The 18,477-nt window shown below is 45.3% G+C and overlaps 1 protein-coding gene across 1 annotated transcript in view; it reads right to left on the bottom strand.

Annotated features, from left to right (window-relative positions):
* The window catches only part of SNX5 (sorting nexin 5), a 458,311-nt gene that overhangs the window by 164,965 nt on the left and 274,869 nt on the right, over positions 1-18,477 (bottom strand). Inside the window, exons 8-9 of the mRNA XM_086926920.1 lie at positions 10,697-10,802; positions 5,842-5,917 (exon numbers count right to left, since the gene is read on the bottom strand). Of these exons, the coding sequence (XP_086783046.1) occupies positions 5,842-5,917; positions 10,697-10,802 (182 nt within the window). The remainder of the gene's footprint in view (positions 1-5,841; positions 5,918-10,696; positions 10,803-18,477) is intronic.

Raw genomic sequence — 18,477 nt, 5'->3', positions numbered from 1 at the left:
GTTCCTCAAATCTGGAACAGATTACCCGAGTCCCTTCGCAAAGAAGGTAACCTCCTGCGTTTCAGGAAATCATTAAACACACTTTTATTCAGGGAGGCTCTGGGTTCACCTTAGTCTGCATTATGCTACTGGTTCTCCGATCTGCTAAATAGTTGTTTTGTCCTTCGGTCAGCAGTGCATTGAGACCTGCCGGTGAGTTGGCGCTATATAAACCGAAGCTAACAATAACAAAACATGGTGAACACTGAGCCCTCTTCGTAAACTCCTGAACCAAATGGCAGACAAAAACAAGTCTAAAATGAAGCTGGTGCCCATGCGCTTTGCGCACTGAGGAGTCACAGCACATCTCACGACTTGAAAGACTTCTTCCAACATTTGAGCCCAACACTAGAAGGCAGGAGTATGCAGCGCATGTGTATCTACAGCAACACTTGCAACAGACAGGTTTACCATGAAAGAGTAATGAACCCATGTGGCAGTGTCTCAGCAAAAGTGACTAGCACAAAAGCGGGAACATTCATTCTATGATGGACCCAGAGCAGAGGCTTATGCTTTTTTTACCTCTGCTTTATTCCAAACAGCAGTCATTTTCATTATCAATCAATATAAAACTAAAATGCCCAGAAGAACTTGGGAAACTACAGTATTAGTCAATCATCATGAACAACCAATCCAATTAAAGACCTCTAGCCTTGTTGAAGCTTCCTCTATCTTGGTTGCTCAGCAGCCACAGACAAGTCATGTTCTTTTGCTCTTTCTTTATTATGCTTGGCGTGCTATGAGCACATTGATCACTTTCCCGTTACCTTGAGAAGGTTACTTTGGCATACTGTGTGCAGGGAGCGGAAATGCTAGGGTGCTTCTTATGCAGCAGTTTCACCTGATAATTGCAGGGTTGTGAGTGATGTGCGGTCCTCTGCCTGTCAGATGGTTCTGTGACCAGCGAGGTTCTCAAGCTCATCCTTCAAATTTCCAGAAGGGGTCTTATAGATGAGCGCCCAGGGAGCGGTTTTACCCTTGTTCCATGAAACTGGGGTCTGTACTGTATATTGTCTGATTACCTTGCCGCCCCCACGGGGGTCAGTACTATTTCATTAACTGACTGTATATTTGTTATGTGGCCATGCAGGCCTCTCTGGGGACACAGTCCCAGGCTTCCCCCAGCAATTGTCAAGGGTAGTGTCCCCGGGCGAAGACCCTAAAAATCGTGCAGTCCCTAGCCCCACATAGATCTTACTGGGCTCCACAGTGCCATATCAAGCAACGCTGCGCCTGCTTAGTTATAACTATCAATGCAGAAGTTGTAGAGTACGTATGTAGACGAGGACCTCCGGTCTTTCCGTACCTGCGGTGTCTTTTATGAGGCAGTAGATGCCTTTATATACAGGGCAGTCTCTTAGGTTATGGCCCCAATGGAACAACCTTTCGCAAGGCAGATAGCACAGGAATGTGCCAGGGGTTCACATCTTTGGAGCTACCGGGACTCTCAGATTCCCCAGGGAACAGACCTTCTACCCCAAAAGAGAAGGCGAGAAGCCAGGGCAGACCACGATGTGTTCAATTGTCTAAAAACTGCCTTCCTGGCCCAGGCTAACAGAATGTCTCCACCCTGCTTTGAAGGGAAAGGTTGCCCTTACCCCAGAGACAGACTCCAGGATGACCACCTTCCTGGCAAAATTCATGAAAGATTGTAAGAAGGTCATTGATAGATTGTAAGAAGGTCATTGAAAGATTGTAAGAAGGTCATTGATAGATTGGTAAGGGCCAACAGCTGGATGCTGTTGGCCCTCTTACCAAGATTTTGGACATGGCTGAGAAAGCCAATTCTCCTAGGTCCCTAAACTCTACGGAGGTCATTCCACGATGCAGCAGGCAGTCATCTTTTTGAGAAGGCCAAATGCACACCATCCACGGAGTGCCTCATGAGCCAAAGCTGGGAGACCGCACACCTACGGAAGCGGAGGCCCACAGTGGTCTTTTTGGTGACCCTTTCATCAAGGAGTTGGAGGAAGTTTGTGGTGACATTCACTCCCTAGAAAAGGCCCAATCATCCATCAACCCTAGGGTTTTCCATGGGGCAGGTCATGGCTGAGGCCGCTTGACAGTCTGTTCGTCTTCCCAGTATCCCTCCACGGGACAAGATTTCAAGCATGGCCAGGGACAGGATCAGGATCAGTCTTGCTTCGCGTCATTCTATCCCACTAGGGGCCCAATGGTTCTGTGCCAGAGGCAGCTTCAAGAGACAGGCCACAGACCCCTCCTATAAATGGTGAGTTTTCAACTTTCTTACCAAAAAAAAGTAAAGGGCTGGCTGGAAAATAATTTCCAAGCTTGGTTATCCATCACAACCGCTGCGTGGGTCTCACAGACAATTTGAGGGTTCCAGATCGAATTCTATGGTTACCCCTGCCAAGAGTTCCATCTATGTCCAATAGAATTGTCTCTGCAGGATGCCATATTCATAGATGCAGAGGTCAGGGCCCTCCTAGACAAAGGGGTCATTTGCCTGTCCGTGCCCCACTCCATTATCAGCAATCGGTTATGGGAAGATAATTGCAATGGCAGACAGAAGCCGGTCATCAACTTTAGGGAGTTTAATGAGTGGCTAAATTACCGCCACTTCAAAATGGATGGCATTTAACTCCTATGGGATGTCTTGAATCCTTTTGATTGGAAAGTGCATCTGGATCTAAAGGATGCCTAGCAGCCAATCCCAGTTTTATCTCCCCACGGATGGGTTACTCCAGTTTGTGTGGCAACATCAGATGTTCGCGTTCTCCACACAGCCCTTCGGGCTATAGTCAACTCCTTGGTGCTTTATGAACATCCTTAAGCCAGTTGTAGAGCACCTTTGGGCTAAAGGGACACAGTTCATAATCTATTTAGAGGACGTCCTGTTACTGAGCCGGTCCCCCAGGAAGTTGTACCTTCAGCTGCAGATGGCGGTGAACCTTCTGGAAGGTCTAGGGTTTGTAATCAATGAGAAAAAGTCAATTCTGATTCCTTCCCGGGAACAACCTTCCTGGGTTTCGTGATAGAGTTGATCACAGCCTTCTTGAGCCTTCTATCCCAGAAAGTGACAAAGATCTGCCATGAGCTACAGAAAACTCTATCCAGGCAGCACACATCTCTGCAGCAAATTGCTCATCAGGTGGGTCTGCTTTTGTCCTCCATCCAGGTGATATTTCTGGGCCCACTACACTATTGGGCCCTACAACGCCTCAACGTACATAATTTACGGAAGGGTGTCACTCACTCTCAGTTGGTGCCCAAGGTCAAGTGAAGAGAAGGAGTAAATAGGCTAGTGACCCTCCCAAATGGAGGCCTGGAACAGGAGAGCAACCTTCGGTTCAACTTTAGACCGAGTCATTGAGTCAGACGCCAACAGGTTAGGCTGGGACATGAGGTGTGGAGAGTTCTCCACAGGAGACTCATGGTCACAACATAAGTTACATATCAATTGCTTGGAGCTCCTCACCGGCTCCTTTGCAGTTCGATGTTGGACCAGGTAAGGATCCAACCCTGCGTTCTCCTCAAGATGAACAATGTGTCGGCAGTGTGCTACAACCATATAGGAGGGACCAAATCCAAAGCACTTTCCGATCAGACGAAGAATTTTTGGCAGTATTGCCTGGACCATCACATATTGGTCACTGCAGAGTTCCTTTCCCAGTCAAGCGAACCAAGTGGCAGACTGGCAGTCTCGCCACTTCCCGGATTCAAGCCTGCGGAAGCTGGATCCTCAGGTTTCCTCCAAGATCTTGGAAAGGTGGGGCCCATTCTTGTTTTACCTGTTTGCCACCCATCTGGACCATCAAGTGGTCAGATTCTTCAGCTGGAGACCAGATCTGCAGGAAATGGCCAACAATGCCTTCCCCCAGGATTGGAGTCAGGAAAGGGGCTATGCGTTCTGCCCCATTCTCATGATCATCAGGGTCCCAGCTCATGTCAGGAGCTAACAGGCAGAGGTGGTCCTAGTCACACCCATTTGGAGGTGTCAAGTTTGGTTTCCAGTTCCAATGGAACTTTCTTGGGATTTTTGAATTTGTTGACCCATATTCCAGACTCTTCTCCTGAATCCAGACCAGACTCTACAACGGATGGTGATCGAGGGCTCCCTGAGCTTGATGGCATGGCGGATTAGAGGGGACGCTGGAAGATCCCAGGACTTTCGAGACAGGCTCAAGATCTCTTGTCCAAGGCTTGGGCCGACGGTACAGTCAAATGTTATAGGTAGGCCTGGGAAAGATGGGTGCATTGGTGTCTGTGATGGGATGAAAATCCTGTGGGAGCAAATTTAATGCAGGTGCCTCAATTTGACTCTAGTCTGGGTACGGATGGTCTGGCCTATCGGTCGATTAATGCCTTACGTTCCACTACTTCAGCGGGACATGTCCAAATCGATGGTTCCCGGTTGGGTAGAATCCTTTTGTATGCAGACCCCTTTGGGGGAATAGTCTTTCCCTTCCCCCGGAATTGCGCCACTTTGCTCCTTGGGTGTTAATCAGGTCCTTAACCTATTCCTATCCTAGCAACCTTATAGGTGTCAGTCTCGGAAAGAGCTTTCAGCGAAATGTACAATGCTTTTGGGCCTGTGTCCTGCAGATGGGTTTTAGATGTGAGAGAACTCAATATTACAGGTAGAGTATTTTCCCCAGAAGGGGTCACTTTTACTGTCAGTAGACAGACTAAGTCTAATACCAAAGGTATCATGTATCCAGCTTTCCTTGATGTCCCCAAGCGGTGTGTGGTATAGTGTCTCAAGACTTATGCGGAAATGATGGAAGAGTTTAGTCTGCTGGGTGAGCGGCAACTCCTCATCACACTCCGTAAACCCACAATAGCCCGCTGGGTCATGAAGGAGGTTGGTACGGACTCCAGGGTGTTTGGTGTGTGCATTCAGCCTCGGCGACCGTTTAGAGGACATAATGAATGCAACAGATTGGTCCTCGGATTCCATGTTTAAGAGACTCCACTTTAAGCAGGTGCTTGATGTGACTCATTTAGTGGTGAGCAAATTTTGAACTAGCATAATCTTCGCCTCTGGTCCCGACACACAATGTAAAATTCCATAGCTGTAGTAGCGGAAAGTTTCAATTCCATTAAGGACTCTGAGCTGGGGATTATCCCACCAGGTGAGAAATCTCAGCTCATGACTCTTCCCGTGGTTAGTAAGTAATTTGCTTTCTGCTATCTTTCTACTGATTACATGCTTGTGTGAAAGCCCACAGTTAGTTAATTGGCTTATGGTTGCCAAGTTCAAAGCCAATTGTCATGTTTATGGTGGATGTTGGTTATTTTACGGACCCTACTACTTATGCTCTCTCTCTCTTCTTGGGATTGATGGTTCCTTACGGGATACATGTAGAATGTGCAGTGGCATAACTTGGGCGAAGAAAGAGGGAGCTTCAACAAGGACAAAGGATTTTATTTGGACACACTGTTCATGATTGGTTGACAATACTGTTGACTCCCAAGTGCTTCTGGGACTGTACGTTTGTTATGTTGGTTGATAATAAAACGGCTGCTGTTTGGAATAAAGCGAAGGAAGAAAACATAATCCTCGCCCTGGAGTTCTTAACAGAATTGAAGCTTTCAGTTACGGTAGCTAGGAAATTTCATAATCTAAAGCCCTAGGACAAGTTAGTAAACAAGGTAGTAACAGGGTTAAATACAAAGATCATCCTTTAGACCAGTATGTTGAGATTTGACAAGTTCTGTTTAGAATGGACAATTCCCTTCTTAGAAGGACCAAACCCCACGAACTGAATGAAACCTGTTAATCTGGTTACCAAATTAATTTCAAAATATATAAAAGTCAATTAACAGTCCAGAACTTACTTCCTAACAACAGTAGTCTCCTCAGCAGCTAGACCAGTCATGCCAGCTGAAATATGTATGTAATCTTCAGCGACATCTGTTAAGACACAAAGAAGACATTTAGTTCTTTGCACAGGGAGCACACTGCAAAAACGCTGACTGGTTTGTAACGGAAGTTTGTACTGGTTCCCTCAAACAAAGCAGCTATTACCCGGATTAGTCTTAAATGCCGAAACCTTACGATTTGTCTGATCATAGATTCACTTTCTTCTCTCACCATGTTCTAAGCTATGTACTTTAATCCAATACTCAATTTTTGTTCCACATGGTTCTCTTTGTCATTCTTGGTTTTATATGCTCTTTAAGTGGGTCCTTCGGAGCTTCATTTAACATCAGTTTTCACCTTAGCTATGACTCCCAAATTACATTTCCTTCCTACCATCACATGCTTTGTGTCCTTAAATTTCCTTCTGGCTTATCAATAATGTCTTTAAGTATGTTACTTTATTTTTCCTCATTCACTTGAGCTTATTCCTCCTCTAATCTTTCCATTTGTGTCTAAGCCATTCCTGTATTTTTAATTTATATTCCATGAACATTTCTTTTTTGGGCCCACACTAGTTTTATATGTTTCTTTTTCTATACTTTTCTTTTAATTCAACATCAAACAAGCACACAAGTGAGTAGCTACAAACTAAACAATTACAGTTCAGGGAAGGTGTGCCGTTCAGTTAGTATACAAGTGGGACTAAGTCAGACATGCACAGCACAGAAGCAGCAAAGGTCTCATTTGGGTTTGGAAGAATCCTGAATGGATCCTGTGTGGAATGGTAGTGGAATATCTTAATTTGAAGACTCCAGATTTGAGGTTTCTTGTGAAAGGCATGTAATCAGAATGGAGATTGCAGATTAAATGTTAGACTCTCCTGATAATGACTGGGCTGGGGACTTGTTTTATGGATTCTTTAAATGCAAGATTTATTTGCCTTCTATAGGCTGCAACATTTGCTAACATGTTAAGTTATGTAGCTAGGTACACAGGTGCACCTTGAAGCCAATTTGAAGACATGTGCTTCAAGGGGTAGTGCAACAAAGTTATGGAGGGAGAAACATGGAACTGAAGGTTAGGCATGCTGCTGCTTTTACGGTGGATTTCAGTTAGAGTTGGGGCAATTTCTGTAATCCACACAGTATGACGTTCCATGGAATTGGGGATTTGTGCATGTTTCTAAATACAGGATTGCAGCCTTGAAGGTCATAAGCAGGGTAAGCAAGAACCTGTTAATTATAGGGTCAATGTTTACAGACATTTGGAATGAAGGTGACAGAAACTAAGATATTTTACATGGAGAGCGTGTGCAGCTATTCAGAGAGGTCAGTCGCAAATATTGGGCAAGTTGTTGGACCTTTTCATAACATGACTAACACCACTGCAGGTGTACTGATTTGCAGATGGTCAGACTGTCCAAATTTCTGTAGCTTACAATCAGTACTTAAGGTTGGTTATGCCGAATGTGGAATCGTATTCCAAAATTCCACTTTCTACTGGCTGCGATAGGTCAATGTTCCTCTAGCTTAAAAATGTTAAATGTCTTCCTAGCTAATCTTTTATCCACCTAAAAATCTATTGCAGTGCAGCTGATCCATTGTCTCATCTTAACCTTCACCACTCGTTTGGCCAACTAGAACGATCTCCAGTTTTCGCATCATATATCTTCCCACCTCCTGGAACCTTGTCGATTATGTATTGATCCATGTTCCTGCACTAGCACAAATGCTCTTGAAATTATACTTGCATCTTAGACTCATATCGATTCAAATGTATATTTGTTCTACAGTGTCCAGCTAAGTCTGTATTCTGTCCCCATATGCATAATAATGTATGCCTGAAATGATGTATACATTGTTAGTCAGTCATTACTCTACAGTGCAATAACATACATAACTGATACCAAGACTTTATTGCAAAATAAGCTGTATGTATAGCCAGCATTTATTTCTTGAGCAGTAAAATTAGAAGAAATGAGAAAAATAAGACTAGTTTCCTGATTCGAACAGGAAATTGACCCATTAGGGCAAAGTATTTGGAGGACTACTATGTAGCTGACCAGAGGTATGTAAAGTGTGGAAGTACTCTTCTGCTGCTCCTCAGCACTATACCTCTACATTTCTGATATAGATATCCATGTTATTTGCACAATACTATAACATATTTGAGCCTTTGGGGGCTTAAATAGCTAAAACCCTTGGTCTACTCATTAACCAAGGCCAGCAGCTGAATATATGATGTCACTGCTAGCTGCTTCATCTCTAGATATTGGTACAGCAAGACAAATCTTACTCCAATAACTTAAATGGGAGGTGACAAACATGAAATAAAGCCTTTACCTTTCCTACTTCACATCAATTGCATTTCATCTTTACAAATAAGACCACTACCGACTCCAGTGCAGACAAAGGATTATTCCCAAATCAATTTTTTTCTTGATTTCTAGAGTCCCTAAAGCCCTAGCATATTTCCTTATGACCATGTCAGAGCACTGGGTACATGGTAAATTATAGTGGATTAGTGCTTCAAGTTTGTGCAACAGTTTATAGGGTCAGAAGGGGTAAAATGGCAAGATTGTGATATCATTAATCTAATATGTAGTTTCTGGCTTTAGATACAATGTCAAGAAGGTGCTGGTTAGTAAATGTGATAGATGGGTGCCACAACAAAAGTATGGTTAGAATCAGGAGGGATGAAAGTTCTCGATCGTAGCAAGTCCCGTGCATGGCTATAAAGAGCTCAGCTGTCCTGCCATGGGTCTTCGTTGTGGTTTCTTAAACTCAATTTGCCCATCAATCAAGCAAGATCAATGAAGATATTCTCCCTGTTTACCAAACACAAAAGCAATGCTTTAATGTCAAGAGGGTGGTGAAGGAAGCCTCCTCCTTTCCCCCACCACAATTTTAGAAATTATCTATCCTCAAAATCTGTGGTACAGGTAGTTGTGGCAGCTGAAGTTCTACATAAACACATGCCTAACACCCCTCTTTCCTCCTCTCTTATATGTAATTACAGGGGAGATGCCCATAGGCCTCCCCATGGAAAATGGTCTGCCAGTCTCCATTAGGCATGAGTTATTCAAGTACAATTAAATGCATACATCAGAGGCATGATTGAGTAAAGTGACCCCCAGTTATGGGGACTTGGCAGACGATTACGTGGCAGATCCAGCAAGGAGTCTCCACACAGATGTAAAGTAAAAAACAAAAACACTGGACCACTGTACTAAAGCCTTGTGTCCATCAATACTACTAATCACCTCATGACCTAGGCTGGAGGGGCACTACCAATCCTATTCATAAAGGGGGCAAACATTATAACATGGACCTTATGTTGGAGGGTCAGGGGGACTTTATAAACATGGATGCCCAGCAGTGAGCCTGCACGATTATCAAGCTCACTTAAGGAAACCCCAAGAAAAGCTACAAAAACATGTATAGGCAGGGCATATTTAAGCCACAAACAGAACGTTTATTCCAACAGTTCAGAGTTAAGATGAGCAGCCTTCACCTTATCAGCGCATGGTCGAAATATAGTCCCTTTAAGTTCTATTTCGTGGGTGCTGAACCTTGTGGTGGCCAAGTTGTCTAAGCACCGTCTGAGGAATACCTTTAAGGCATTTAGTGAAAACCGTGGAATTAGGTTCTAGTTTTAGATTTAAAGTCAGAGCATTCCACAAACGTCATCAGTGTCAAACAATCCAGAATCATAACCTTCACATATGAATTTTGTTGTGCTACCGGAGCTTTCCAGTTTGGGGGCTTCGTGTAATCACATTTTCTCAGTTTCTGTTGTAGTCTGGCCACTTTATTTTAGACATGCTGTAAAAAGAAGGGAAGTGTAAAATATATTTCAAAAACTCTATTCGGTTCTGCTGTTGTGATAGGAGAACAAATCAGATGTTCTCCTCCACATAACTCACAAGCATATTCAGCTAAAGAAAATTAGAACATTTCAATTCATTCCAAGAGTAACAAGAAGGTATCAATGGAACATAAAATAAACATGAAGCCATTTTCTTAGCAATGGCATCGGTGTCAAAAACAACTGGAAAAACAGTGGGGCTGGATTGTGTACTGCTATCTAAATAAGACTAATGCCCTTAACCCATTTTCACAAAGAGGGTAAAATAATGTTTGCAGTGCACTTATGAGAAGTAGTTACCCTGTAAGGAAGCAGAGTAAATGCTTTTAATTGGTTGTATGCTTCACTTCTAAACAGGATCCATCTATAGATCCAACATACCCATCATGGGGAAAGTCACTTTTGAGAGATATAAGAATTATTCTACATTTGATTATTCGTTGGTATCTAAAACCGGCTTCTCCAATACAGGAACATAAAGCAGGTTTAACTGTTTACAAATGAAAGATGAAAATCTAATTCATCACTTGCCACCTTTCTTCAGATCCTCTGTTTCATAAAGCTACTCAGGCCATGGGGAAAATTCGTTCTCTCAAACAGCAAGAGATTCTGAGGCTCAAGTCAAGTGAAGATGATTTCCCAAGAAAGAAGTGCGAAAATCTGAATTATTAGATGCTTGCCCGTCCATTATGGCCATTAGTTGCTCATTTACTGTTACCACTATGTAAGACTTATTTTTTTCATTGGCTCTACAATGAGGAAGCAAAAAAATAGTATAGAACGTTCTCCACCTTAATCTTAATAAGATCAAGATTTTCCACTAGTCAGTTTGGAAACTCAACAGATGAAGCAGAATTATAATAGTGTTCAAACAGTGTCAACGTACATCATGAGACTAACATTTAGCTTTCAACAGCAATCTCCAATAGTTTTATGAGTAATCTAAAAAAAAAATGTATTTACTTCGGTGGGATCGTGTCATTTTATCTGCTTTGGCATTTGCATCCTTTATTCTGTTGTAATAGTTCACAAGGAAAACCTTTTCTTGCTCAAAAAACTCATCTACCTCCTGAAAGAAGAAATAAATAAAAGAGTTAGAAGAAAAAGTCATCAAAATCAAAGCTCGAGCTTTTTTTATTTCAACTGCTCTACAGCAGTCTATAAAACAAGCAATTTAGAGGCAAATGTGTGTTTCTCTATTGTGAGGAAGAATGGAACCGTCTAAATTCAGCTCAAAACTAAAACACTGAAAAACAATTGGGGTTGATTTTTGTCTAGTTAATGCACAAAGAGATATGCATCCGTAAGCAAGCAATTTTAAAAATCCATGATCACATGCAGACAGGCTCGACTAAAGACATCTATTCTCACAGAGCGTAACAAGCGTAACAGACACCATGAAATCCAGACGTTCAGAACTACTAGCATCCATGGTCATAGATAGAACTAGATTCATGCATGCATACAAACACATAAGCAAGCATGCACCTATGTGCCCTTCCAAGTAATGCACGGATTCACATATGCACAATAGAAAAGTTAGTTACCTACCTTTGGTAACATCCCTTACAGTAAAAACTCTATTTAACTGCTGGTTTTTCACCTTCTGAATTTTCCACAGGAGGGAGAGTGGATCCAAATACATTTCTGCCAGCAACTGCTCCAGCGTGTCAAAAGGTGGCACCATCGGTCTTCCATAGAGGCCTTCTCCCACCTCCACAATATCACATTTTTAGACGCAAAGCATCAGTAACCGATTGAGAACCCTGACAGTGTGGAGCATCTAACATGAAACCTTATTAATACCTAGAAGTCCACCCCACAGAATAGACACAAGGTGGCTGCAGTTAGATAGAGTATTCAACAGAAAGAGCATTACTAAAAGGTAAATAAATTGTTCTTCTGATGGATGCTTCGTACTACAGAGTCCTCACCGTTGGAACTGATATCAAAGCATTATCTTGCAAATGGTAAAGTTTGAAATAAGTGAACTTCACACTAAGAGATCCTGCAGAACTGAGTGGTCAAAATGGCCCTCCCTGCAGTCCTGAGAGTCAAGGCAGTAATTCCTGGTGAAAGTGTGGATGGAGACCCATTTAGCTACCTGGCAGACCTCCAGCGCTAAATAACCATTACAAAGGCTAAAGTGGCAGCCTTAGGTGTCGTGGAATGGCCCCCAAAAGGTACTTAGGAGACTCACTTTCAGCCAAGGCATAGCACTTTTTTATGCAGAGAAGAATGATAATTATTTGGACTTGTACTTCTAAGCACAAAAAGATAGTCATCCCCTCAGTACTCCTTAGTCCGATCGATAAAAACTAAGGTCCAAAAGGTGAAGCCCGTCATTCTTCTTAGAGGGATGTGGCAGATAGAAGAAAATGGGGGGGTGTAATGACCTGTCCTGCATTGAAAGATACCATCTTTGGTAGAAATTTTGCCACATACCGAAGCACCAGCTTGCCTGGAAAGATGGTAGTAAACTATTGTTGTGCTGGGGGGAGCTAGGTGGCGCACAACCAAGATGGCTGCACGCCTGTGAAGCTCTTGCTGCTTGGCGGCATGATTCATCATTTATCTTGGTAATCCACGCACAGATCTTGCCAAAAGTGCCTGCCTTGAGTACCGGCAGTGGATGCCCCGCTCCGGTCCCAAGATCTGCCCCCTCTGAAGCTGTTGGACGTTGCGGAGCGGCAGAGCGCTGCCTGGCGCGGACTGAGTGAGCTGCATGGCTGGAGACATCGCCGGCAGGTGCAGGTTGGCGAGCACCGGGGATCCCACATGGCTTGTGGGCCTCATCCGACTCCCACCGATTGGAGACCCACATGCCGGAATCATCTGTACCCGCGGAGCTGCCTAGGCATTGAGTCTTCAACCCTTCCTTCAGCAGCGCCGCGCTTGTGGTGGGTGGCAGAATCCACGACCTCTACACGCCATTACGTTGCTGCCTCCAGCGCGGTCCTGCTGCCTTCTGCACCACGTGGGCCGCCATAGCGCGTGGCTGGCGCACTCGGGCTGCAAGTCACAATAGCACACCTACATTCGCGGGAGCCCTACATCTTACCCTCACCTTTCTGCTGCGATTGCTTGTGACACCCTGCTGCATACAGGAATAGCAAGGTAGGCTGAACTGCGCTTTCCGAAGCCTCGCTACAACAGGTGAAATCCCCCAGCCGGCCATCAAAGCGGCTCACCGCGTGCGACCTGTCATTGGTTTCTCTATCACTGCAGCCCTCCTAAGCCGCATAGCTGTCTGGCCATACATTACCTGCCAATTGAGTCTACAGTACATTTCTCCTGTTACTACTGTCATCAGCGTGCTGTTTTGACCCCTCGGGGCCCTTGCTACAAGAAACTAGAGGCTACCGCTGAGACACAGACTCTGCTCAAAGAACTTCGATAAGGTTGCCCCCTAGAATCTGCTTCCAGCTGGCCCAGGGACGACGGTAGCAGCTTCAATAGTGTTCATCTATTTGTCAGAAGGCGCATCATTACCTCCACTCTCCTTACCCAGGTGCTTTACCTCTGGCGCCTCACAACCTCAATACCATGGGGAAAACGGATGGACATCAGTCCAAAATCTTGACACTAAAAAGGCCACCACATGCTCCAGCTCGGACGACCCGAAGCAGCCTGTGGAAGAGCAAGCGCAGGCGCCACAGGCCCCCCCAGGTGGACAAAGTAAAAAATCTCCTACTCGCCATGCAACATAGTCTCGCAGACATCTCCAGTAAAATGGACTCCATGAATAGCCGCATGGACTTCATAGTCCTGAAAGTTCACAAGCATGACGAGCAGATCAAAGAGGCGGAGAAGCGGATCTCCGATAATGAGGACGCCACGACCCAAGTGAAGCAACAAGTAGTGCAAATGGACATACTTCTCAAGGTAATTGCGGAAAAAATGAGGATTTGGAGGCGCGCAGCAGGTGCAACAATATTCACGTCCTTGGGATCCCAGAGAGTACAAACACTGGGCGAATGGAGGAATTCATCGAACGTTTGCTGCGCGATACCTTCTGCGCTGAGGCCTTTTCTAAGTAGCTGATCATGGAGCGTGCACATCGCTCTTTAGGCCCCAGGCCTCTCCCTGGAAGTAATCCACACCCAATTGTTGCCCGCCTACTTAATTATCGCGACCACGATGTTGCTCTGAAACTTTCCAGGGAAAAAAAAGACTTTACATTATGACGGTAAAGAATTCACAATCTACCCAGATTTCACAGCTGCTGTTCAGGAGGTGAAATGCAAGTTTCTGCCAGCCAAGCAAAGACTCCGTAAGGGGCAAATCGAATACGCTCTACTTTACCTGGCTCGCTTGTGAGTTACACACCAGGGCAAACAGCACTTCTTCACCAACGGGCAACAGGTTGACTACTTCCTCAGGACCATCAGGAAGAACTCATCGCAGCGAGAATCACAGGAGCACCTCTCAAGATCGTCCACGCTCGGCATGGACTGAACTTTGAAGTTTTTTACCCTCCAATGGGCGCGAATCACGGTGCTTTTTCTCTTTCATCTTCACTTCGCATGGACCGTTCTCCATCAAGAGGGAGCCGAAATGTTGGGAGCTGTGGTTATCGAGTGGCAGGACTTCTCACCTTGCAAATGTCTGGTTTGGCTGAGCCACTACTCAAAGTCAGATAAGTGCCCAGTGACTTAAACATACAAGGGACTTGGGTGGCGGGCACATTCTCCCTTATTCTGCATGCTAATAATCTCAACTATGCCAAGTAACTTCCCCCCTTCATTGAGGAACTGGCTTTATAGCTACAGGAGAAGGGAGGCCCTCGCTGCCCGCTAGCGTTCCCCTCCACGGGCGTTCCCGGTGGTTGGGACTCGCTTGTTCATGCTTTCAGTCCTAGTTGGCAGGGTATGCTCAGACGTGAGTCCCTTGCTCACTTTGCCACTGGATTCAAGCAAGCCGGGCTGAAGACGGCTGGAATGCCAGAAACCGGTCCTCTGAAGCTTGTTTCCCGTCCAAGGAAGGCATGGCTTGGCAGTCCGGGCTGGACTGTTCCCATGAGGCACAGGGTCAGACTGATTTGCATATAGCCATGTCTGAACTGGGGTTGCAGAGTGGGCTAAAGAACGGTGATGGATTAAACCCAGATCTTTTGACTGGGTGTGAGTGTTTGATTGGTTCAGATGCTCCGTCCATTACCACCTCCTTTTGTACCGCTTTTGGCCGCCATAAGTGTGGCAGGGTATGCTCAGACGTGAGTCCCTTGCTCACTTTGCCACTGAATTCAAGCAAGCCGGGCTGAAGACGGCTGGAATGCCAGAAACCGGTCCTCGGAAGCTTGTTTCCGGTCCAGGGAAGGCATGGCTTGGCAGTTCGGGCTGGACTGTTTCCATGAGGCACAGGGTCAGACGGATTTGCATATAGCCATGTCTGAACTGGGGTGGCAGAGTGGGCTAAAGAACGGTGATGGATTAAACCCAGATCTTTTGACTGGGTGTGAGTGTTTGATTGGTTCAGATGCTCCGTCCATTTCCACCCCCTTTTGTACCTCTTCAGTCCTAGTTCAGCAGGTAGATAGGCGACTATATTACAGGATCTGTTCACACATTGCTCTCTAGATCACATTGTGACACTTTCACATCATTTGAATATACTTCCGCATGGTGAGGCGCTACAGGTAAACCTCCTCACATGGAACGTCAGGGGACTCGGGGACCCCCGTAAATGCAGACAAATACTTGCGTATCGTGATAGGCATCAAATTCGCATTGCCATGCTGCAGGAGACTCACCTCGAACCCAATTGAACCTCTAATTTTCCAGTAAGTGGGCTGCAGAACGCATATTCTCTTCATACTCCAGAGGCACAGTGATTCTTATAAAGAAAAATACTCCTTTCGTACTGGGGGTAAGTACCACAACTCACTGGGGAGGAGCTGCATGTTCTGGGGCACACTAGGAACGCAATCCGTCCCACTAGTGTATTGTTACGGGCCAAATATTGATGACCCGACTATTTCACAGTTCTTTGGGGATGCATACTTCAAGTAGGTTCCACTCACATCATCTGGGGTGGAGACTTCAATACAGCATTTAATCCTGCCCTAGACAGGTCTAACCCTCTCCCCTCCCACTACGCCAAGACACAAAGCTCATTGGCGGACATGCTCTCTGCTCATGGACTTACAGATGGTGGCAACATTTACATACAGACCGGAGGGATGGCACCCATTACACAGCAGAACACTCATCCTGGGCTTGTTTAGATTACTTGATATCCTCTCGAGGGGCTGTCTCGTGGGTTAACAAAGTTGAGCACCTCGCTAGGACGTATTCCGATCATGCCCCTGTTCACATGACAGTTGCACCACCTAACTCGATCACTGCCCCTAGATGTTGGAGATTAATGCCTGAGGCTCTGCTCGATGCCGCCTTCAAGGCTGAGCTGGGAACAGAAATCACTGACTTTCTCCAAATGAACATAAACTCAGTCACACATGTGGGCACAGTTTGGGAAGCCTTTAAAGTTACGATAAGGGGGTCATGTATCGCCAAGAGCTTCGGAGTCTTGAGACCTCCGTCGCACTTTACATACACTTGAGGGGGAACTGCAACAATTGGAAAGGGATTTGTGGAAAGACACCTTCGGGCCTCAGCAGGCTGCGTTTAAAAATTAAGTTATCGGACTACAAAAACACTGCTCTCCGGGAGGCTCAATTTCGAGTTGTGACTTCTATCGCCCCCTTTCCCTGATTAATACCGATGCAAAAATCATCGCGAAAATATTAGCCAATAGGCTCAGCTTGCTCATGGACAAATTAGTTCTCCCGGACCAGGCTGGGATTATCCCTGGCCGGGCAACATCGCACAGTTTGCGAACACTCTTCTCGATTTTACAATCGGTAAATCCCCAGTTGGCCTTGGTGGCAGTCCTTTTAGAAGCCACGTAGGCCTTCGACTCCGTTGAGTGGGACTATTTACTTGTCATTCTTCAATGCATGGGGTTGCTTAACCGCTTCCATGCTCATGACAAGGTCAGCTCGTCATGAGGCACGGTTGAGCTGTGCTTATGACGAGCTGACTTTGTCATGAAACTATAGTATTCAAAGAAGTTCAGCACAGGAGGGGAAAAGCCTTAGCAGCCAAAGTGTTAAAGGGTTCCTGGCATGGATACGCCTCTTATACACCGGTCCAGAAGCAAGAGTCTTAATCAATGGGCACTCCTCTCCCCCCATTCCCATCACCCGGGACACCCGGCAGGGTTGCCCACTCTCTCCCTTGCTTTACAAGCTGGCTGTTGAGCCGCTTGCGTCCAAAATTAGACAATACCATCAGGATTAGGCACTCCGTTGCTTTCTCCGCCCCATACTCATCTGCCTCTACGCGGATGACATCACTCTATATGTCCGTGAACCACATCTTAATCTTAATCCATTGCTCCGGGAGTTTGTTCGCTTTGGTGGTCTCTCTGGAATTAATATCAACTGGGTGAAGTCTCAGATTTTTCCCAACACCCGGTCGGTGACGGTATTTGCCCCTGACTTCCCAATAGAGTGGTGCGCTGATGAGGTGAAGTACCTAGGGGTATACATCACAGCGGACCGGGAGGAGTTGATGCGTCTCAATTATGGTTGGACACTAGAGAGCATCAAAAGCAATATCACGAGGTGGATCGCCTCCCTCTCTCCCTTGCAGGGCACACTTCACTCAAAAGGAAAATGCTTCTTCTCAGTATGCATCTGTTTTTGGCATGTAGAGCTGCAGAGTTACACACTGTGCATAGATCGCCACCTAGTGTTGGGCCAGGATGTCTGCAGTTGTTTTTGTCCTGAAAAGTCGTTGGAAGTCACCAGATAGTGCGCATGGGCATCGGCTCCATCCTTAGATTGTTTTTCGCCAGCTGGGAAATGATGGAGTTTTGTAAGAAACAGGAAGGATGCTCATGTAAGCTGTATGTAATTACGATAATACTGGAACAGATAAAGGTAGCCGGGGAGGCGGGTGGGCATATATGTAACTCAGCAGCTCTACATGCCAAGAACAGATGCATACTGGTAAGTAGCATTTTCCGTTCGAGGCATATGAGCTGCAGATTACACACACTGCGCATAGATTGTATAGCAGTACCCACTGTTAGCAGAGACCACCGGTATCTGTTGCAGTAGTTTGAAACAGTGTGTTGAGTACAGCCTGGCCCACAGTAGCTTGTTGTTTAGTCTGCACATATACACAATAGTGTTTTGTGAATGTGTGCGGTGTAGATCATGTAGCTGCTTTGCAGAAGTCATCTAAGGGAATGTTCCCTAAAAATGCCATTGAAGCCCCTATCTTTCTAGTAGAATGGGCTTTAGGAGGAACAGATAACATACGTTTAACTTTGTGGTAGGAAATCTGTATACATTTGACAATCCACATAGCTATCCCAGATTTTGATACGGGGTTGCCTTTGTGTGGTGGTGAGAAAGACACGAAAAGTTGTTTTGTTTTACGAAAGGGTTGCCTTCTTTCAATATAGTAAAGCAGTGCTCTTTTTACGTCTAAGGTATGAAGAGCTCTTTCTGCGACTGTCTGTGGCTGCAAGAAAAATACTGGCAGCTCTACAGATTGATTGAGATGGAAGGGCGAGATGACTTTTGGAAGGAATTTAGGATTGGTACGGAGAACAACCTTATTATGATGCATTGGCATAAAAGGTTCTTGAATGGTAAGTGCTTGTAGCTTACTAACTCTTCTTAGAGAAGTAATAGCTACTAGGAAAGCAACTTTCCAAGTTAGGAATTGCAG

Source organism: Lissotriton vulgaris, chromosome 6 (assembly GCF_964263255.1).
Source record: "Lissotriton vulgaris chromosome 6, aLisVul1.2, whole genome shotgun sequence".
NCBI lineage: Eukaryota > Metazoa > Chordata > Amphibia > Caudata > Salamandridae > Lissotriton > Lissotriton vulgaris.
Note: the sequence above shows the minus strand (reverse complement) of the source record. Positions and strands in the feature narration are given on the sequence as shown.